At 37.4% G+C, this 23,424-nt stretch overlaps 1 protein-coding gene across 3 annotated transcripts in view; it reads left to right on the forward strand.

Moving 5' to 3' along the window:
* The window catches only part of whrna (whirlin a), a 141,984-nt gene that overhangs the window by 80,133 nt on the left and 38,427 nt on the right, over nucleotides 1-23,424 (forward strand). For all 3 annotated transcript variants that reach the window (XM_032570212.1, XM_032570213.1, XM_032570214.1), the window contains exon 3: nucleotides 1,537-1,662. In XM_032570212.1, coding sequence (XP_032426103.1) covers nucleotides 1,537-1,662 — 126 coding nt within the window. The remainder of the gene's footprint in view (nucleotides 1-1,536; nucleotides 1,663-23,424) is intronic.

Below are 23,424 nucleotides of genomic sequence, written 5' to 3' on the forward strand. Positions count from 1 at the left end.
GACTCGCTTCCAAATCTTTTGTTTTTCTGTCTTGATGGACGTCTGAGATTGAAAAGTGATTGGCAGCGGGAACATTTAGGAGTCCAAGAGGATGCCTGAGGTGTTTTGTGCATTCCAAGTCGTTTCCTGATTAGTATGTCATGTACTATTTCAGCTCCTTATTAAAGATGTTGGTGAGATCTGTCAGATCTACGGTGCCTCCCAGATGCATCATAATATCCCTCCATTTATGCATAAAGATGTATATTGAACTAGACATAGTCATTAATCCATGAGAGGCTGTTTTATCTTCCACCCATTTATCTAACTGATGGATTATCAGCAGTGGGTTTTTTTCCTCATCAGGGACTTTTTGAAGTCGTCTGATGCAGTGGAACGAAGTGTCTCCCCCAATTCTCTCCCCCCTTTCTGTTAAGGTTGTTAAAATAATCGATTTTCAATTTAATCAATACTAGGAAATTATCCTGGCAGCATCAGCTGACCAAAACAATGAGCATGTTGAATACATCCAGAAAAACAACAACTTATGTGACCCTTTTTAGTTGGTAACACTAGAGCACTGTTTGATAGCGGACAGGAAATGATAAAAATCCTGAAAAATGCCACATGCTAGCTTCGCTAATGCTACAAGCTAATGCTAAGAGTCAACGCTGATGATTAACAGCAACTTAAAAAGATCACCAATCCTCCAAGATGACTTAAAATCATTACAGGAAATTATGGAAATCCTTAATGATGACACATGCTATGCTAATGCTATGAGCTAACACTACAAAGCTAACGCTACAAAACTGATGATTGAGAACAGCTTAAAAATTTAAATTTTCAATAATTGCATAGGTAACATTAGAAAAATGTCTATTAGTGACGAATTGATTAATCGTGATTAACTAGTTATTGATAATTGTCAACTAGTTTAGTAATCGATTAAGTGGACTACACAGACTCAAAGAAAGAATAATTGTTGAAAGAACAACATATTTACCAAAGCTGTACAAAAATATCAAGATTTTGCATTTAAGATAGAAATGTTTGTAAAAATTGTTTTTTAAAATTCCAATATGGCCGTATCTGTGTTGCCTTTGAAGTCCAACATAATGACGTGTTAAAGGTAATAAATGGACGTCCAGTTTGAGGCGATGGCTCTCAGATAACTCCAGTTTTATCTAAATTCATGCCGCTGAATCCTGACAAGATGATCTATAAGTGGTGTCACATTTTTTATGTAATTTTCAACACATAACTCGCTTTTGGATCTATGAGTTTCTTCTGTTTCATGTATTTATGACCCTTTTGGGAACCTAATGATCCTCTGCCCCATTTTTAAACATCTAATGTGGATTTATTGCTGCAGGTTTAACAATGTGCAGAACTTTAGGTTTGTTCCTTGACGGCGTTTCATTAATCGGACGTGTTATCTGTCTTCTGTCTTATTAAGAGCCCGACTCCACAGCCACAGTCATCAATCTGAGTCCTGTAAAGCGCTGATGTTTATGGAGCGTCTGTTTTATCTGCTGTTCTGCCCGTCACAAACAGGTGAACCTGGTTCTGGATGACGGACGGTCTCTGGGCCTGATGATCCGAGGAGGAGCTGAATACGCGCTGGGAATCTACATCACCGGAGTGGACAAGGGATCGGCAGCGGAGTGCGGAGGACTCAAGGTATTCCTGTCTCTTCTTTGTCGCATTTATCCAAATAACGGAATGAAAAGGCGACATTTTTGAAGAAATGTCACAGAAATCGCAACGACTTGTGAAAAGCACAAGGGTAATTAAAGAACAAGACACTGGTGTTTTCATCGTGTTAATGTAAATATCAGTTGAAGTGGTAATTATGGTGCACAGTTTGGTGAGTAAAAAAATATTTAAATCATTTTCTTCTGATCTTTTGACAGGCCAGTAAGGCTGGACAATAAATAAATATAAATATAACGCATTAGACACATAATCAGGCAGAAAAAAACCCTTTAACAGCTCAGGCTCTCTTAGGTTGCTGGAATCATCTATTTCTCTCACGCTTTGGTTACCTAGCAACTCATTCATTCTGTGGTTACCTAGCAACGGCCTGCTGAGTAACTGGCGCAGCAGCAGTTTCAAGTTTCACCACCACCTACTTAAAAATAAATCATAACTGTGTGGAGTAAAAACTGGATAAAACGCAAAATGAAATCAATATTTCAGACATTATTGGTCAATAATTATTGGTATTATTGACTGATATGAACCGTTTATATCGTGATATGTTTTTCAGCATTTGAACACACCATAATAGTGAAATGGTTGGTAAAATCAGAACCAGTTTGTTGTTGCCTCTCATTCAGTGACTTGGACTCACATCCCTCGAACTTTTTCATATAACCACAAACATAAATATATTTCACTGGAATTTAATGTGAAAGACATAAAACAGGAAGTGGGATACAGTTGTGAAGTAGAAAGAAAATTATACATGATTCAAAAAATTTTGTACAAATAAAAAGTGAAAATACAGAGTGCAAAAGTATTCAGCTCCTTTTGCTGCAGTAACAAGCTGCTAGTGGTTTTTGGTTTGTTTCTACCAGAATTTACATTTTTTGTTCATTCTTCTGTGCAAACCAGCTGAAGTCCAGTCTGACTGGATGGGAAGCGTTTGTGAACAGCCGTTTTCAGATCCGTCTGTCTGGACTTTGACTGGGCCATTCTAATACATGAATACACTGAAACGTTTCCTCTCTATGTCAGAAAAAATGAAGTCTGATCCAGACTAAAGGGCTTTTAAATCTTGACTTCAATCTACTCTAATATTTGAGGTTTTCTTCAATTTAAACTTTTATGAAGTTAGTTTGTTCATTTGTTTTCTTGGTATTCTGAGCTGCTCAGATGTTGAAACATCATGAAGATCCTGCTGAGAAGTTTAGGAGTAAATAAAAAGGAGATAAATCGTGACTTTGCTCGCTGACAGCATGACGGAGACAGACAGCAGCGATGAAGGCGACAGGGAATCCTCCAAAGACCGCAACGCCACAGCTGATGACGCCTCTCATTTAACCTGGTTTTATTTTATTTAGTTTGTTATTTTAGTCACAGCAGCGAAACCTTAATAGTGAGCAGGAATGAATGTCTTGATTCATTTTGTTTGCTTTCAGAGAGCTAATTGTTTGATTTTATTTTAAGACTACAGCACAGTCTGGCCCCAAGCAAGTATTTAAATTTACTGCTAACATTTTTAAATACTTAAATTCTTTTAGTCTAGGCGGTGTTAGATTTTACAATTTTATTCTTCATAGTATTACCCTAATTAATATATTTTTTAAAAGGTCAGATTGATGCACTTTTATTTTGTTTTTATATTTGCATGAATTAATATTTTAATATATATTTCAAATTATACATATTTTTGACTTTTTATATAAATTTTTATTGTTATATCTATATTTTACTACCAAGTCACTTATTTTTCAGTATTTGTATTTTATTTTTATTTATAAATCTATTTATTATTTATAACATTTTTGCATTTTATTTTTATTAATCTTTCTCTCTTGATACGTTTGTGGCAACATACATACATCTTTTAAATTTATTTTCAATAATTACATTTTGTTTATTATTTATTTAAAAATGCATTTTACTTTATTATCTGTAGAATAGTCACTTTTCAGTTTTTTTATCCTATTTATTTACACATATATTTTCTATTTAATTTTCGTATTACTTATTTTTTCTGATTTCCTGTAGAAGAATGCAGCAAACTTTTCTCCTATTTTGCTGTGTTAAAATCTCTATATCTTGTCATTTTAAGTAACTGATGTGTTCTACCTGACAATATTCATCTTTTATAAAAATAGTTTTAGAGTAAATGCCCAGAAGATATGAATGAGTTGTGAAGCAGAGATATTGAGAGTTGCTGTAAACATCCTGCGGCTGCAGAATCCAACTCTCTACGGATGTGTGTGACGGCCGGTGCTCAGCAGGAGAGGAGGCTTCCTCATAACTGTCCGCTGCTGCTGCTGCAGCTGCCGCCGCCGCCACCGCCGCCGCCGCTGCTGCAGCTCCTTCCCCTGCAGCTCACCGCTCCTCTGCTGGGATGACAAAGATGGATGACGACTCTCGCTTTCAGACCTTTGTAATCAGCACCGCTACATAGGGGGGAAACGCTGAGACAATTCCTTCAAAAAAGAAATATAAATATTAAAAACTTATATTTAGGGACCTCTGTCAATATTAATGGCGTTGTTTCCAGCTAGCGATGGAACAAACCATTTCATCCCGTTACAGGGGGGTGTTGGGCAAATACGGCTGTTTTCTTTTTGGTCTAAGAGGGGGGGGATTTTTAACTTTTACTGCCAAAAACAAGTAAAAACAATAACACAATAAAAGTGAAATATGTGGCGCTGGCAGAAATTGATAGTAAAAGTTAAATATTACCACCCTCTCAGACCAAACAGCAAACATCCATATTCACCAAACACAACCGGTAACTGGATCAAATGGTTTGTTTCTGTTTTATTAGCAAAACTTCATAATAAAATTACTAAAGTAAAAGTTAAAAAGTACAGCTCAGTAAAAGCAGTCCTAAAAGAAACGTAATTTTTTCCCCAAAAGTTACTCAATTAAATGTATTTGCATAAATGTAACTGGTTACTAGTAAACTCTGAAGTTTGTACCTGTCTACGGGGATCCAGGTTTTAAAGTCTTAAAAAGTCTTAAATCTGAGTTAAACCAGCAGAAACTTCCTGTTTGGACTGGTCCACCACCATGTCCTCGTCTCGTCCTCCAGGCCTCAGAGACACTGGTCCACAGGTGTAAATGTTACTGTGGCGACCGACTGTTGTTGCAGGTGTTTGTCTTTCTGTTTTTGAACGTTTTCCTTCCCACTGAGCAGGTTGGGGAAGGAAAGGTCAACCTGTTCTCATTGACCTTTTGTTGACATCTGCCTGGTTGGCCTTAATCTGATCAGAGACCCGGGGAAAGGTTACGTCTGCTGTAACGTACGGCGTTGCCTCTGTCTCCTGGACAGATTGTTGGGACTTACATGTCATTTGCATTAAAAATAAAGAGGAATTTGGGCATTAGAGAGGGTTCCTGGATCACTGATTCCACATGTTTCCAGATGTGGAGGCATTTGAATCTGCAGAGCCCGGACGTTCAGGTTAGATGTTGGTTTCATGCTGTGGAGCTCCGGTTTCCCACCCTTCTCCAGGTCCTGAAGGCATCTCATTAGGAGCTGTCGGTGTGCTCAGAGGGACGGACAATCAATCAATCACAGATTGATTAAATATTAAATTTATTATATTATTGCACATTGTTACAGAAACTCTGTTGAACATATTATAGATTGACTCAGTGATTCAGATCACAAATTAACCAGTTAATCTGGTTTCCATCCATCCATCCATCCATCCATCCATCCATCCATCCATCCATCCATCCATCCATCCCTCCTTTCATCCATCCCTCCTTTCATCCATCCATCCATTTGTCCATCTTGAAGGTCTCTTGCTCAGTTTTTCCCTCCTCATCTTTCCGTCTCTTTATCTCCTGACAGATGAAACTTTTACTCTCTGCCATAAAAACTCCTGAGTTTTTTCTCTGAGCTCAGATATTGTAGATAAAGGTTGATAAATGCTGACCAGCCTTTTTGTTTTAACTTTTCTCCGGTTTAAATCAACACCATTGGTCCTTTAAGTCCCTGTAAGGTGAACAGAACCTCAGCTTGATGCTGGCTCAGCCCGGCTCACAGACAAAGGCTGCTTAATGTTAGCCGCACCGATGACTCCACTGTAACAGCTTCGATCTCCACACCAATCTATTTTGTTGCTTTGTCACATTTCCTATTGTCCAGTTTTTTTTTTGTTTTGTATTTTTACTCTGTGTAGTTTAATAAATCTGAAATGTCACGATGAAAAGAGCATCCAGCTGCAGGAGTGGTTTAAACTGTCGGGAATCGGATCCTGATCTACAGGAAGAGAAGATTTAGGCTTAAAATTAAACCAAATAAAATCACATTTAAAAAAACAAAACAAATTTTAAACAATGATCTACTGTATTTTAAGGTGACTTGGAGTATTTATTAATTCTTCAAAGAAAAATACAATTATTTTATCCTCAGCAGTAATAATTTAATAAAGCTACACGTTGACGATACAAGATAATAACGCTTTGATCGTAGCATGTAAAGCAGAAATTAAACTTTCTTTAATGTTTTTGAGATTTAACCAGTTTTGGTCTGTTGGCTGAATGTTAGAGGTGTTAGGTTGGGTAAAAATGTCTAAAAGGTAATATTATTGGAGGAGTAAATTCACCTAAATGAAAACAAAGCTTAGAAATGACCAAATATATAGAACCTACCAAAATTACTGCAGGTGGTGTGTATGAGTTATTATAAAATCAGAACTGTTTGTAGGAAGCTAAATATTTAGCTTAAATGAAACATTCACCTTGCTAGCCAAATGTTTAAATGGAAACTAAATATTTAGCTCCAAACTAGTTTGTTTGCTAGCTAAATATTAAGCTCTAAGCTAAGTATTAGCTAAATAATAGCTTAAAGCTAAATATTTAGCTAAGTACTAAATATTTATCTAATATACAAATTCCCTTGCTGATAACTTTAGATGGACTATCAAAATAAAAGCTGGGTCTTGCATGCCGCTATATAAACTCCTGCTGGTGAGAAAAATTTCGCTAATTACTTGGATCTAAATTAAATATTTAGTTTTTAGGCTAAATTTTTAGCTTGCTGACAAAGTATTTAGTATTCAGCCAGATATTTAGTTGGCAAGCAAAATATTTATCTCCAGATTAAATACTTAAATAACAAGCTAAATATTTTTACTTAAAACTAAATATTAAGCTATCATGCTAAATACTTAGCTTAGCAAATTTATTCGCTGATAGCCGTTAGTAGACTATCAGAATAAAAGCTGAGTCTTCCTATAAACTCCTGCTGTTAGCTTGGCAGCTAACTTACATGTCTAAATAAAAATATGACTTTTAAAAATGGCGAAATACAAATTATTCAGAATTCTTCGTCTTTGCTCGTTGGCACATTGCCGCCACCTTGTGGTAGCAGTGCTGTATTGCAGACAGTTGGTTTCATATACAGATTAAACTCTTTTTTTCCGCCTCTTTAAAAGTGCATTGGAAATTTTTATCACGCAGCAGCGACGTTATCGATGAATCCATATTTCCCTCTCGGTGTTCTGCAGCAGCTTGAGCGTCTAATCTCTCCTGCAGAGAAACAAATCAACAGGCTGGATGTTACATCAGCATGCCAAGCGGAAACTCAAACCACTTGGTATTTATTAGCTAACAATTATTACATTCCACACAGTATTTTGCAATGTTAATATACCAAACGCTGATCTAGAGATGGCGATCCCTGTTAAATATTTACTTGTTAGTCTAAGTGAGTGAAAATGTGGCAATCAACCTTTCTGCCTGGATGATCCTATTTGTAAATGCTAAACAGCGAACATCTATTCATGTTTGAATAGGAAATTAGTATTTTTGATTGAAATATTACGTTGCACCAGATTGCAGTCAGGAAATATTATGTGCATGAACAATTTATTTTCTCTCCGATCGAAAACTGGCACCAGGTTCTGTTCTGCTGCATGCAGAGCAAAGAAATAAAACGCAGCGTTTGTCCATTTTTTATTTCCCAGGCATGCTGAGAGAGTTTCTGCTGCTGGAGGATAACTCACAGGTAGCAGAGGGTGAGAAAAATCTGCAGCTAAATGTCTTATTTTACATCAAACACCCATATGAGTCAATAAAAAGAAAAGATAAATACAAACCAGAATAAATACATCCATAAGTCAGTGCCTGCGTTTTGAGTCATCCATCCAGGTGTTGCTGCTGACAAATAAGATGAGGTGCAGCCATAAAATATTCACAATATCGCCCATAAAGGCAACGTTTGAGGTTTTCAGAGTTTGAATGCAGCTGAGAAAAGGGTTGTTGAACTGCAGCAGGATGATAACAAAGACACAAATCTCTCTCCGAGCTGAACTGGAAGCAGCTCCAGTGATTACATGGCCTTTTAGACGGAGAGATGGCCCCGTGCTTTATTGATCCCAGAGGACGCTCCATGCATCCAGTTAAAGCTGCACTCAGTAAATTTAGAGGGGCAAAAACAGAGAAAGAGAAAAGAAAATCAACATGAAGGTTTGAATATTGACTCTGAGGAATAAATCACGACTACATAAACTAGAGATAACATTACAGTCCTGTAAAACAGAGGAAAGTGAATAGAAATGAGTTTTCTGATTGAAAATGAGTAAATTAAAGAGTTTCAGATCTCACACTACAGAGAACATGTCTGTGGACCTTTTCTCCTCTAATGCTCTGTAATAAATGTCACCATGGTTGCATCCACACCCTGCGTCTGTTTCAGGATATTGCTCGCCTCTACCTGTCTTGTCCTCCTTAAACCTTTTTCCTCTCATGTTTACAGAGCAGAGACTTTAAATGAGCCCAGATTTACCTCAGAAATAAGGAGATCCATAAACGTTCTGATGGTTTTTCTTTGGGTTTGGGTAGGGCTGGAACGATTAATCGTGATTAATTGATAACTGAAATTGTCAGCTAATGTAGTAATCGATTAATCGTTAACTGGAGAAGACTCAATAAGACGATTTGCTGAAATAAAACAACCTATTCAGAGCAGTAATTAGACCAAAGCTGTACAAGAATATTTACATTTGTATTTAAAATAAAAACACCATTGTTTATAAATATGTTTAGCCAAAACTATAGCTTAGCTTTAGATTTACTAAAGTAATGTTACAGTAGTGTATTTTAGATAATAAAATGTTTATTTTCGTATTTAAACAAGGAATTTAATATTTTTTGTTTTGCATCTTTAAATCTATTTCTAATATATAAAAGAGGCTTCAGTGGTAAAATGAAAAATCTGAAGAATGTGCCATTTTTATACAGTTAATTGATTAGTCGTATAAAATTTAGAAAAATATATTTTTATATTTAAACAAGGTATTGAATTTGTTTACATGTATTTCTAATATTGTCTAGAATAGGCGAAACTGGTTAACTGAAAAATCTGTCATTTTCTTAATACAATTAATTGATTAATCATATAAAATATATGTTCATGTAGTTAAAGAAGGCATTGAATTTGTTTATTTGCATCTTTAAATGTATTTCTGTAGATGTTTAAAAATCTTAAGTGATTCAATGAAAAATCTGTAGAATGTGCCAATATTACAATTACAATTAATCGTCAGAATTATTGATTAATCCAATAATTGTTAGTTGCATCCCTGGACTTGGTTTTCCAACATTTTAAATCTTCCAGTTCCCTCTGATCTGGTACTGGGTGAGCTGGTTGGAAAATGGTGCCTGGTGTCGCATATTAAAATCTGAAAAGTGTGTCATGCATTTATATTCAGCCTTCATGACTTATTACTTTTTGGAGCTACATGTCTGTGTGGACTTTTCTCAACCACTTTAGAAAATATTTGCCACATTGTTTTATGTGAACATAAGTTTTAAACAAATTCTTTGTTGGATTAAGGTCTGGACTTTGACTGGACCTTTGTAACAAATGAAAATGTTGTGGTTTAAAGTTTTTACATTTTGCCTCTGGCTGTTTGTTTGGGGCTGCTGTCCTGCTGGAAGGTGGACATTTTTTACAGCGTCCAACAGGTTTTCTTATATATTAGCCTCTAAAAACACTGAAAGCACCGAATGTAACTTAATGTGCATTAATATGCAGAGTGGCTGTAACTATCAGTTATTCTGACTATTAATTGATTAATCGGATTAAAAAATGACATTTCACAGATTTTTCATTAAACCTTACTTATAAAATATTAGAAATACATTAAAACATGCACATAAAAGCAATAAAATTACTTTTTAAAATAAGAAAATAAACATTTTATTGACTAAAATGAAATATCACAGGAATGCCACTTAAGGAGTTTTGGATAAAAAATATTTACAGAGGTTTTTGAGTGTTTACTCCAGTTACAATTAACCGTTTACTAAATTAGTTGACGATTAATAATCAATATCAGGATATTGCTCGCCTCTACCTGTCTTGTCCTCCTTAAACCTTTTTCCTCTCATGTTTACAGAGCAGAGACTTTAAATGAGCCCAGATTTACCTCAGAAATAAAGAGATCCATAAACTTTCTGATGTTTTTTCTTTGGGTTTGGGTAGGGCTGGAACGATTAATCGTGATTAATTGATAACTGAAATCGCCAGCTAATTTAGTAATCAATTAATCGTTAACTGGAGAAGACTCAATAAGGAGATTTGCTGGAAAAAACAACCTATTCAGAGCAGTAATTAGACCAAAACTGTACAAGAATATTTACATTTGTATTTAAAATAAAAACACCATTGTTTATAAATCGTGATAGCTTTACAAACTGGCTTGATTAATCTAATCAGATTAATCTTCTCAGCTCTAATTCTGACCTAATTGAAAGTAACTTGTAATCTTTTTATTGATGAAATCTGCTGCAGTAAACACTTTTGTTTACTTGGTCTGCCGTCTCTCCTCGACACCAAAGACCTCTGAGCGAAACGATGCAATCATCTGAAAATGTATTGAAACGATCCTGCAGCCATTTGCTTGAAATGCTCTTTAGATTCAAATTTAGACGTAATTAATTCCCCGGGGGAAATTGCTTCTTGCCCTTGTGTGAGTAGAAGCATCTCACATCCAGACTGAAGAGACGAACGAGTCTCTGCCGTTGTGTGTTTCATATTTGTGTCATTTATTTATGTTCCCTCCGTATTTTTGACTGTTTGTGATGACTTTAACAACCTGCTGTGCAGAAACAGACAGGAGGCTTCGCTCCTTCATAAACATGAGATTCAGATGCAAAGAGATGCAGCAGGATTTGCAGACAACAGAAGGGTAGTGATTGCTATCTGGCGGTCCGTCTACCAACGTCTCGTCTGTTTCTCTGCACCTGGCTGAGAGTAAATAACAAATAGTGATTTGGATGTAAATACACTTCAGTGTTTCTGCTCAATAACGTTTGTTTTTATTTTAAAATGTTCATTTGAATGTAGAATATTAGAAAAATACATTTTTATCACGCCTTGCTTTCAGACTCTCTTCAGGTTGACGTCTACACTTTTAGATTTGCTGTAGTGTTTAGGATCTTATTGAAGTTAGTTTGTTCTGCTATCGGACACAAAGCCGCCACCAAAATCTAATTTTACCAAAAAATTAAAATTAAAGTCACTTCTTGAACGGATTCAGAATCCAGGAATAGGAATTACGATCCTCTAGACAACCGATTTTTTTCTGCACTTCTAGCCACCACTATTATTGGCTTTTGTTTCAGTTTATTGTTTGAGAGGAATAAATCACCATTGCATGCTTCTAGTTCAAAGTCATACTTTAATGGCTCATCATGTTTTTCATAAATTTCACCTGAAGGCCAAATTTGTCTAGGTTTTTGTTGGTAGTGTGTCTTTTGTCTTTTCATGCTAACCAGGGCCTGTAGAGTCTTAGCTGGATTTCTGAGCGTCGTTTGATTTGAGGTCCACTCAGTTAATCTTCCTTACCGTAGAACGATGGACTTCAAGCTATTTGGAAATTAGATTTTTAGCTTTTGACAGAAACATTTTCTGTTCCAAGATCATAGCTTGTGGTTTTTTACCAGACAAAAGAGAAATTATATAATCACCACTCCATTTTTGTTTACATTTCATGAAGAAGGAAGTTGCAATCAGCATCTTCTTCAGAGGTTTTGTGTCGCTTCCTTCAGTGGTTCTTGGTGTAGCGCCCCCACAGGCGGAGAGGTGAACTGTGTTTTTCAACAGAACCCCAGCAGCTGAAAATGTAACAAATGTTGCCATTTTGGTTCCCAGTCCAGCTGAATCTACCAAACTATCAGCTGGGAAAACATCCTTAATAGTTACACTGCAATTAATGAATACTTTATATTCTCTCTATAACGTCTGATGTCTTTCTGTTGGCCTCCAATATGCCGCAATTCCTGCTTTGTTTTAGCACGTTATCAAGTCCGAGGACTCCAAAGCGCTTTGCATTGCACTCATTCACCCATTCCTTGATTGTTGCCCAAGGACACAAAGATCCTGCAGCAGAACCAACTCCTACCTCCTGAACTGTCGTTATAGAGATGATCAATTAATGGAGTGCATTCGGAGCGCCTGGCCAGATTCTTTTCCTCTTATATCCCAAAAAAGCAGCAAGGGTGTACTTAGGCTGTTTGCATAAATCACTTCTAAATGGGCCGAATGCCAAAGGATAAAAAGAAAAGCTTTATTGACATATGGAGGCTGAAAATGTGACATTTGTTGTGCAGTTATAAAGAAAACACACACCACTGCTGAAATTGAAAATGCCCCAACATGGAGTTCTGTCCTTAGTTTCCTTTGGACGTCTACTCTGGGGATGAATTAAAATTTCGCATTAAGGGCGCAGGCGGGAGTGCAGCCCATCTGTTTCTCCATGATGTCTCCTGCAGAGCGCTCTCCACAGGATCAATGTCCCTGTGGAGCTAAAGAGCAGAAACACTCCGCTATCTGTTGCCACAAAGCTACAGCAACCGCTCCGTCACACAGACACCACAGAGGACGAAACCTCAGAGCGCTTTAGCAAGGTGAAACTTATTAATGCAGGCTAATGCAGCACAGAAACACACCTCTCACTGAAACAGACAGAAACTTCTTTTCATTTTTACTCTAGTTTTCTGTTTTCAGAGTTCAGCTACATCAGGGACTCCAGTCCTCAAGGGCCGCTGTCCTGCAGTTTTTAGATGTGCCACAGGTACAAAACACTGGAATGAAATGGTTTATTACCTCCTTATTGTGCAGATCAGTTCTCCAGAGCCTTAATGACCGAATTATTCTACTCAGGTGGTGCAGCAAAGGCACATCTAAAAGTTGCAGTGGCCCTCCATGACTGGAGTTTGACACCTGTGAGCTACATGGTTGATTGAAAGGCTGAAACGATTAATCAGATCAATCAACTAATTGAAAAAATCGTCAACTAATTTAGTAATCGATTAATCATCAACTGGAGTATGCATGTTCAAAAAAGGTCATTTTCTGAAAGAACAACACAATCAGAGCCAAAACTGTGCAAAACATATAAATTTAGCATTTAGGATTTTCTATAAATGTTTCTGCAAATGTTCTCTCCAAAAAGTGGCAGTTTTAGCTTCACTTTGTTCAAATTTTGTAAAATAAAATAAATTAAATCTCCTGTTAAGCATCCAATCATTGGATATTAGCCCAAACGTTGAGCCCATGTTGATGTTAGAAGTATCTTTTAGCTGCAAATACATTCTTTGCAACAAAAGATCAAATTTTCTCTATTATTGCGTTTTTAGCAATAAAATATTCAGTTTCTTATTTAAAAATGGATTTAATTATGTAATTCTACCTTTTAAAATATTTCTAATATAGCATAAAGGGCTAAATCTGCACAGTTTGTCAATTTTTTAACCAATTAATCGTCAGAGTAACTGATTAATTGATAAATAAAATAATCATTAGTTGCAATCCTAATCGATTGTTTCCTTTTCTTTAAAGAGGAAGAAGTTATACAAACCAAACTGGTTCTAAGTATTTCCCCCTGGACCTGATAGCTGGTTGTACCATCATCCATCATCTTGTCAATCAGATTGATTTCAAATCGTTGATGGATCAGCGTCAACGTTGCCTTTTTTAACCAATCAGTGGTGAACCTGCAGGTTTCCTGCTGTATAGTCCAAGTAAATGTGAACTTCTCAAACCGATGATTTTACATTTCCCTTCAGGATTGTCTGATTTAGAGCAGGAGTTCATAACCCCACATCATCACACTGCCTCCACCATGTTTCAGAGTTGGCTTTTCTTTTTTTGTGAAATACTTTTTAAGTTTAGCTGGATGGACACCTTCCAAAAAGTTCCACTTTTGTCTCATCAGCCTCCAGGATATTTTTCTAAAAGTCTTGGAGATTGTTGACCTTTGTGTTCTTCCAGTCTCTCTTTCTTTTTGTTAAATCATGAACTCTGATGAAACCTGCACAGCTTCAGATTTTGTTCTGCGTTGTTCTTGGACCTCCTGATTTTAGAGCAACAATCACCTCATACTCACTGTAGACAGAGAAAGATGCAATACCCTAAACCTAAAAGCTTGCCCCATCCCTAATTAGTCTCCAACTAAACAACACAAATAACCCAGAATAACCTGTCAAGCCACGAATAAAAAAGTGTGTTTAGGCTAAAAGGTCAGCAGTCGCAGTTAGTGCTGATTAGGAGCATTGATTTTCCTTGGCCTGATTTAACTGCTGCAGAAAGGTCATATTTCTCACCCATTGAGATTAAACTAATTAGTTACAATTGACACACATGCAAAAGTCATTATCACCCCAGCCTCTATTGGAGTGAGAATATTGGGGATCAAACCCTGAACAGATCCTCTTTTACTGGAGCTTAAATGTTCATATTCAAGAACGTAAATGCTGATTGGCCTTTAAAACAGTGAGGTTTAGCTAATGCTTCTAATCGAGTAACTAGAAAACTAATACTCTCAGTTGGATTTATCCAAAATTCCTCCACAGTGACGTAAAACACCTGTTGGGAGTTATTGCAAACACTTGATGGAGGATGTTGCAGAAAAGGTTCCCCAGTCAGATATAGATGTAGAGGCAATTCATTTTTGCATGTTGGCTGCTTGAAGTGTTGGGACAAACTTCTCCAGGCAGGCCTGTTTGGTCATAAGGAGGTTTCTGGACAATGTGGGGAATGTCTTTAGGCTCTGCTGGAGGCAGGCAGAGAGAAACCCAATCTGTTGCCTTAACTCCTGCCTGGCTGGGCAGAGAGATGCCATCATCAACGGTTCCTGAGAGCTTTAAGAGGGCATGTATCCCAGCAGCCACCAGAATACACAGCTCCCAACTGTTGGTAACTAATTACCTGGACTGACTGCGGCTGATTGCTCACCTGGTATTTTGTCTAACTCTATGCTAAGATACATTCTGTTTTGCTCTATATTTTTACTGTATTTTGCGTAACTTGGACAAAATAATTTCCCTTGGGGGGTCAATAAAGTAATCTTGGTCTATTTTGTCTGGTTCCATTCTAAAAACAACCCAATCAACCGACCCGTACCACCGTTCCTGGGAACCCTTTAGTTGTAGCCTACTAACTCTGACAGACACCAGAAACTTGTTCAGACGAAGAGTATTCGTTTATGGGTTTCAGGCAAAGCGCCTCTGTTTTGTTCTCAATCTTCGTGTTCACTAGGTAGTTAACTGTGTCATAGTATGAGATCGGAGGCAGATTGTCTGACACATTTTCCTTCTCCATCTCATGCGGGTCGATCCCAACAGCAGCCATTTTGTTCATGAATCTTTCTCTCACACATCAGTCAAGAGTTTCCACATATTTTCTTTTTGTTGATCTTTTTGTTGATCGGTTCGCTCTGCTTTGTGCTGTGCTTGCCTATAAAGATGGCGCCGATCACTTCCAGTTCAGACTTCTGGGAACTCTGAAAACACAGACAGCGTTCACAATCAGGTAAAAAGTAACTAAAGTCCAAAACTTCTTAAACTCCACTTGATGTTTGGAAACCCAAGAAAACTAAGTACTGTTGTTACCACTGTTAATTCCATATAAGTATGATTACATGGCACTATTAGATGGTCTTTAGCAATAGTATTGCCTTCTCTTTATGTAAGTAGTGTCCTTACCTAGCCTATTATATAGAGAATACGCTTTTTTGATATTTTTAGTTTTGACTGCAGTGGTGTGCCGAAAAACGGCGCAAGGGATTTTTAACAACTTTTTTATCATCACTTTTATCATTATCTCAACAAATACCAGGAATGATGACACTTCTGAGTGTGGATGGCCGGTTCCTGCTGCTCGGTAGAAGGCCGCAGCCGTCATGTGGGAGACCTTAGTATGCGCAGCCTGAATCCGTCGGGCTGATTCTGACACATTTCATTCAGGCAGGAATCGGACGGGCTTCACTGCTGTCAGTGTTGCATCATTAGGCCAGCCCTCGCGCTCCTCTGATCAACCTTTTCAGAAGCCGACTGTTAATTTAGAAATGTCTGGCCAAGCGTGGATGGAAAACAGATTCAACAAACAGTTGGACATTTTATATTTAGTTTAATTCAGGTTATTTATCACAGCAAGTTAGTACTACATGAATCTAAATTCACCAAAATAAAATGAAAAAATGGTTTCAAGTTCAAATCGTCTCAAACTGAACTCCAGTGGCTTCAACAGTCACCAGATCTAAATACAACAGAACTTCCTTTGGGCTGCGGTGGAACATATTATTCTCATTTCAAACATTTCTGCACAGCTGTCCTGTTTGCCCCATTTTCATTTTCATATATTGTAAATATTTTAATGCTCAAATATTACAAACAATTTTTTCACCCTGCACACCTCTTAAATATTACAAATACGCGTACAGTCCCGTGTGAATAAACATGGCGGATGAGCAAAGCGCTTCTTGGTGGAGGTTTGCAAGAATGGACGTCTTCTTGATGCTACCAATGTTGGCTAGAAGCACCATTGGTCCTTATTACCCAAGGATGTAAAGACGGAGGCAGACGGAGCGAGGATTATGTCAGAGAACGACAGGTAGAGCTGGGTGTCGTCAGCATAGAAGTGGTATGAGAAGGTAGGATGTGATTGGATGACTGGCCCAGTGAGGTGGGGTTATAATGAGAAGAGGTCCGAGCTCAGAGCCTTGGGGAACTCTTGGGGTGAGCCGTGCTGAATCCAGGGTGCACAAAATAACCAAGTAGTGAAAATTAAGCAGCTCTGAAGAAAAAAGGTGGCATTTTAAAGTGGCATTAGCAAGGAGTACCGAATAAAATGGCCCACTTGGGCTGAGTTCACACTGCAGCCTGAAGTGACCCAATTCTGATTTTTTTTATGTAATGTGACCTACAGTATATCTGATCTTTTCATAACAGTCTGAACAACACAGGTCAGATTCTTTTCGAATGCGACCCAGGCCACCTGGGTGTCCGATACGTATCCGATTCAAATGTGACCTAACGTCCAGGTCGCATTCATCCGACCTGAACGTCTCTGATACTCGAAAATGTCCCTAATCTGCGTCCTGATTCGAGCAAGCAGAAAGAAAAACAACCAAACCAATGATTAATATGCTGCTCTGGTCGGACAACATCTTCAAATGTGTAAGCTGTGCTCCACCGTTAGCATCCATGTTTACCTCCGCAAACACTGAGCACTTCTACGTTTTATGGCGGTTGGCAGAACACTGAGAACGCTGACGTTATTGCGCCCTCTGCTGCACATGGGAGACACGTTCAGGTCGTTCACACTGGAGATCACTTACAGGTCGCATATATTTGGAGGCGTGAACGGCCACGGCAAAAAGAAAAATCTAATTTGACAAAAAATCAGAATTGGGTCACTTCAGGCTGCAGTGTGAACGCAGCCTAAGAGTCGATGGTTTTTATTTTACGTAGATACGTTGATCTAAATGAGTCGGAACAAAACTCAAAACCATCTAGAAGTGGATGTTATCGCAGCAGTCAAAATGACTGCCATCAAACAGCTTTGTTTCTTTTTACCAGGATTTTGAACTGGCTGCAGTCGAAGCAGATGGCTGCTTCATGCAGACGGTGGATGGCTGTGGTCGGAGTCTGTAATGGAGCCGGGACAGGCCACAGGATAAAATATGAGGAGAGGAAAGAGGGAGGAGGGTGATGGAGATGTAGAGAATGAGGGTTGAAATGAGGGGGCAAAGGTTAAAGAGGAGAAAATTAGGCCTGATTAACAGATATGCTCTGATGTGTAGCAGAGTGAGCCAGGGAGCAAAAAGCTGTGGGGAGTTTAGCCTGTTAGAATAATGAAAAACCTGAAAAAACAGCAACGTGTAGCTAAAAAAGAAGAGTACAAAGAAAACTGGACATCTTTTCTTTCCTTTAGGTATGAAGTCAGTATCTGAGAAGAACTTTGAAGCTTAAAAAACAGTTTCTTTCTCACCTGAAAACCTTAATATTTGCATAAATGAACTCCTAGTTTAAGTTTGATCTTCTGTCAAGTTGAGAATATAATAACTTCCAACAAAACTAAGAGACATTTTTAATATGTTTTATATAAACTATCTCTAAATTATACTGTCAGGTCAGGACAAGCAATTCTATTACCTTTTATCAAAGTGAAATTAACCCTAAATGAGAGAGTAAAGGTCATATTCATAAAATACAATTTAAATATCAAACGGAAATGACGGATTATGAGGGACAGGCTAGTAAAACATTTAATTACCCGATAGAAGTCATAATATCACTAGAATAAAAGTCATAAAACTAGAAAAATAAAGTTGTAAGACAAAAAGTCATTATGAGACTAAAGTCATGATAATACGAGAAGAAAGTTTTAATAATAAACTATTAACTCTTACATGAACAATAATTGTGCAACTTTCTTCTGGTGTTTTTTTATTATACTAATATTATCACTTTATTCTCAGAGTAAGTTATAGTTTTATTCAAATATTTATTTAGGTGTGATTAGTTAGTTGTGAAATTAGCAGAATAACGGCAAAGTTTTCCACTACATTTGTAATAAAAATTACCTTTAAATCCGTCTCAGGTGTTGAGTTGCTGTAAAGTGCCTTGAAACGCCATTTAAATGAACCGAATTGAAGTCTGTACGTTGGGAAATGCCATTTCCCAGAACTCGGATGTTGATCGATTCCTGCAGATTAGAGCGGAAATGTTCAAGCCTCAACAACAGGCGACACCTGCAGCAGGACGTTTTAATGAACAGCTCAGTGGAAACCTTGGGAAAGTGAAATTAATGCTTCCCATCTCTGCGCTCATAGCTCTGTAGTTTAGTGTTTCTCCCCTGAGCCCTGAGTGTGTTTTCCCCAAAACAGCTCGTAGGTCAAAGCTGCAACACCCTCGCCTCGCAGGGGGAAAAAAACAAACTCTAGCTAAAATTGATCAAGAGTTTTTCACATAACTCTTAAAAAAAGCTCCCAAAAGCAGTGATTTGGGTCGTCGCAGCAACGATTAATCTGCCGACACCGGCGGCTCCCGGATCCTTGGAGCCTCGTGATTTAGAAACCGAGGTTTTAGAGTTTAAAACTTTTCTTCACACTGCGGCTGCACTCACACCAGCTCTGTTTAGTCCACTTTAATCCAGCTCCGGTTCATTTGGGGAGATGAGAATGTGGACTAAAAAAAAAAAAACGAACTCTGGTCCGCCTGAAAGCCTCGCTCTCGGTTGAAGTGACGCTTCACCGAATCGGAGAACGCTCCAACAGCAGGACGCCAACTACAGCGCAAAGCATTCTGGTTACTCTCGAAGGTGTTGTGTCGGTTACCATGACGACGGGTCTGCCTGTAGAGTAAAGCCGACCCAGAGAGCGAGGAAAAGCAGAATATAATTTTTTGGTTTAAAGTTTATCAGAGTTATTTTCCGTTAGCTGTGGCAGCTGCTGTAATTTTTAAACCTCCAATAAAAACGACACAATCTGGACTAATAACTGTTTGTTTGTAGGAGGTAAAGATATTCATAACAATCATGAAGTATTTCATAAAGTGTAGGAGCCGTGGTTTGTTAAATTTTAACAAATCAATTTTTACGGCGGCAATTATGTAAAATTAAATTATTGACCAATATAAAAAGAGAAATTTGCTTTGTCCTCCCTTTCATCTTGACAGAAACCAAACTGTTTTTAGATTTATGTCCAGGGAAAAAACTAATTTCACATTTCAAAACATCAGCCATTTTCTCAGCTTTAATTCCAGCCATATTTTATAGAAATCGGGTAAGAAATAAGGAGCTACGAACCTTTTTGTGACAGAAACCTGCTCATATTGGGACGGTCTGGTTTTGTGGATGTGACTCAGTGACTCTCAGTAATGGCGGCAGAGCAGAGCATGACACGCCTTTGTAGGACAGTTCCTCCCACCGCTGCTAGCAGGAGATGCTAAAGCTAAATGCGCTGTTTTAAGTTTGCGTTGAGTCGGATTACTTTTCTGCGACTTTCGCCGTTTTCTTGCTCTTTCTGTTGCGTTGTTCCGTTTCAAAGCATCCCTGACTTTTAGTATCGTTAAAAATACAACATGCAAAGCAAAACACAGCGGCTGTGGACGGAGTAAAGTGCAATGTAACCTTTGGGGGGCGTGGCCAGCAGCTGCTAATTTGCATAAAAGTGACAGACATCTAAAAAAGCTCCGACTGGAAGAACGTGAGGAGAGTGGTGCGGACGGCAGAAAGGATCATCGGGGCCCCCCTTCCCTCCATTCAGGACATTTCATCCCAGCGCTGTGTGTCCTGAGGCCGAAACATCGTCAGTGACCCCTCACACCCCCACCATGGACTGTTCTCCCTGCTGCCCTCTGGAAAGAGGTTCTGCAGCATCCGGTGCAGGTCCACCAGGTTCCGAAACAGCTTTTTCCCACTTGCTATCAGACTGCTGAACTCTTAACTGGACTGCACTTAAAATCTGGTCTCCACTTTATACCTTGCACATGTACAGAGCTAAATAACTTATATTTTACTGTCATTACTGCACTTTATATTCTATATTTATATTTATATTCATATTTTATACTGTATTTTATTTTATTCTGGAGTAACCTCACAACATTGAAAGCTCAAAACATTGTCCTGAGCCGTATGCAACGAAATTTCGTTCTGTATTCACCCTGTGCATGCAAAATGACAATAAAGTCAGTCTAAGTCTAAGTCTAAGTCTAAGTCTTAAAATACACAGAACAGATCAGGTGAAGTATTATTATCTGAGAATGATTTGGTGCAAAAAATGTAACATGTTTTGTATCTAGTTATGCTTGTTTGTTGAAGTTGAACTATAATAGGGTCCCTTTAAGATATTTCTCATGCCAACTCACCATCAGTGTATTTTCCTGTATAACTGCATCAAAACGCTGCTGTTTGTGGCGTTTTTTAATCAACGTGGTGCTTTCTGTGCCACAGGCTGCCACATATTAAACAGAACCACAATATTTTCCCTGGCATCAGACCTGAACTGATGCCAGGGTAATACTGCAACAGTGCCAAAAATATCCAGAACTCAGCTTTTCTGTTTGAAATTAATCTGAACCCTGAAGGAGTAGTGCTCACAGACTGTACATTTTAATTTCATGAAAGCTTTCCAATCCCACTTATTAAATATTCTTTATAGGTGTATTTATCTTCCTTTGCACTGCCTCAGTTTCACCACTTTTAACTTCACAATTACTCACTGCTTTGTGCTGCCCTGTCACATCAAATCCAATCATACTGAAGTAAGAATTGTAACTAAATTTGTAGAAATTAAAGGTAATTTTTGTTGTGAAAGACGAGAACAATATCCAGAAAAATCCCCTTGAAATATGAAATAAGTGCCGCCATTATTGTTGATATTGCTGTTGAAGTTTCAGCCGAGTCTGATTTTATATGATTTATCACTTATTTTACACTGCAGTAGAACAAAATCTTACCATTAACTTTAGTCTAGTTTCTTATGCAAATATCTAATAAGACAAACTAACAAAAATGTAACTTTTCAGCTACATATAGAGGCTTGTTTTAAGTAAATATTAATGAAAAAGTTCTGGTTCCATTGGCAGATAAATTAACTAATAAAGTGGAAAAAATGTCTTGTTATAAGTGAAATAATGTGCTGATATAACTAGTAATGTTTTGTCAATATTAAGGAATTATTTAACTAAAACAAGCCTCTATATGTTGCTAAAAAGTCATTTTTATGATAGTTTGTCTTATTTCAAGTGTAATAAGATATTTGCTCTTGAAACTGGACTAAAATGACTTGGTAAGACTTTGTGTTTTTGCAGTGAATCACTTTATTTAACATTTAGATTCTTCATCAAATAGGAAGAAACGGCAGAATTGAGAGTTCAGATGTTTCCCTGGTTAATCCCTTTAATGCCCTTTTGTTCGTCGTGCTGAACATTTCTATAATAGGTTGTATAACTTTACTGGATTTTTACTGGGGGTAAGTGTTGAGTGCTTGTAGATGAAACTGCCAGCAGCTTAATGTGTTGCAGTGCTGAGCTGCTTCTCTGCAGCGAGAAACAATAAAAACCGACTTTAATTGTCCTGAAGTGCATCAGGGATCCAAACTGATGGTCACATTTTAATAGACGAGATTTTACATCAAGGTGCAGAAGGTGGCTTTAAAAATGTGAGTTTTCTTTACACTAATCATATTCAGATGGAGCAAAAATTTATTTCTGTGACATTGAGACATGAGAAGTCCAAACTGCAGATATTTCATATTTGCATGAAGGATTTGTCTTCTTTTCCTCCTGAGGGATCAGGTTTGTGGGGAAAGGGTAATTAAATGTTGTAAATTATTTTGTAAGGATCCATTTATGAAAGTAATGCTGATTTAATTGCCAAGACAAGCTATATATCCAGTAATATGGAATCCGATCAGGTAAATTAAACATCTGCGACGTTTGTCCTCAATCTAGTTGCATTGCTTTGCACAGTCTTAAAAATATATTTTTACTCACTTATTTGTGTCGGTAGGAGTGGGTGTTGCATCATCAATGGGAAATAGTTCCCAAAAATGTCAAATATGTTAGATTGAGGGAACATTTCCTGTGGAGAACCTTCTTCAGATCAGGTCTTCCTGCAACTCAAATTTCTGATGCACCGATTGCAGCTTCCTGGCCGATCGCCAATCTTTAAAAACTCGACCTGCTGATTCCGATTTTGGTCAATACAGATTTTATTTTTGTGTTTTTATAAACGGCACTGTCAGTTTTAAGGTCCCAGTGCACCTTATTATTTTATTAAAAACACTGAACGATTTCCATGAAGTGAAACAAACTTGTTTTACCTGCACATGAGGTAGAAGTGCTCTAAAAAAATAAATAAAAATAAACTAAACAAAAACATCTGTTCCTTTAGAGGGAAAATGTTCAACTTTTGAAACTCATAAAATTCAAAAAGTTTAATGTTTTTGACATTGTTTTCTAGAACTTTTCTCAGATTAATCTCCAAATTTCAGAATTTGTTTTCTAGCAAATTTTCAACTTTTCAAATGCAGAAATTTCCCAGAACCTTTCAGAAAATGGACTCATTTTGGTTATTTCTAATCAACACTGCAAGAACAGAAAATTTTCTCTGGTTTATAGTACAAATATCTTATGATACTTGAAATAATAATTCAAACTAATTTACTCTAATTTACAAATAACTTATCAGTAAGATAAAGGAGTTTATTCTGAGTCAATAATTTCTTAATATTGTTGAAAATGTACCAGTTCCATTGGCAGATTATTTCACAACATAGGAAAATGTCTTGTTATAAGTGAAATAATCTGTCAATGGAACTAGTACTGGGTTGCTAGGCGACGGGTTTGGCTTGGCTGGGGTTGCTAGGTAATCGAACTAGAACATTTTCATCAATATTAAAGAATTATTTACTTAAAATAAACTCCTATATCTTGCTGAAAAGTTAG

The sequence above is a fragment of the Xiphophorus hellerii genome, chromosome 8 (genome assembly GCF_003331165.1).
Source record: "Xiphophorus hellerii strain 12219 chromosome 8, Xiphophorus_hellerii-4.1, whole genome shotgun sequence".
NCBI classification, from domain to species: Eukaryota; Metazoa; Chordata; class Actinopteri; order Cyprinodontiformes; family Poeciliidae; genus Xiphophorus; species Xiphophorus hellerii.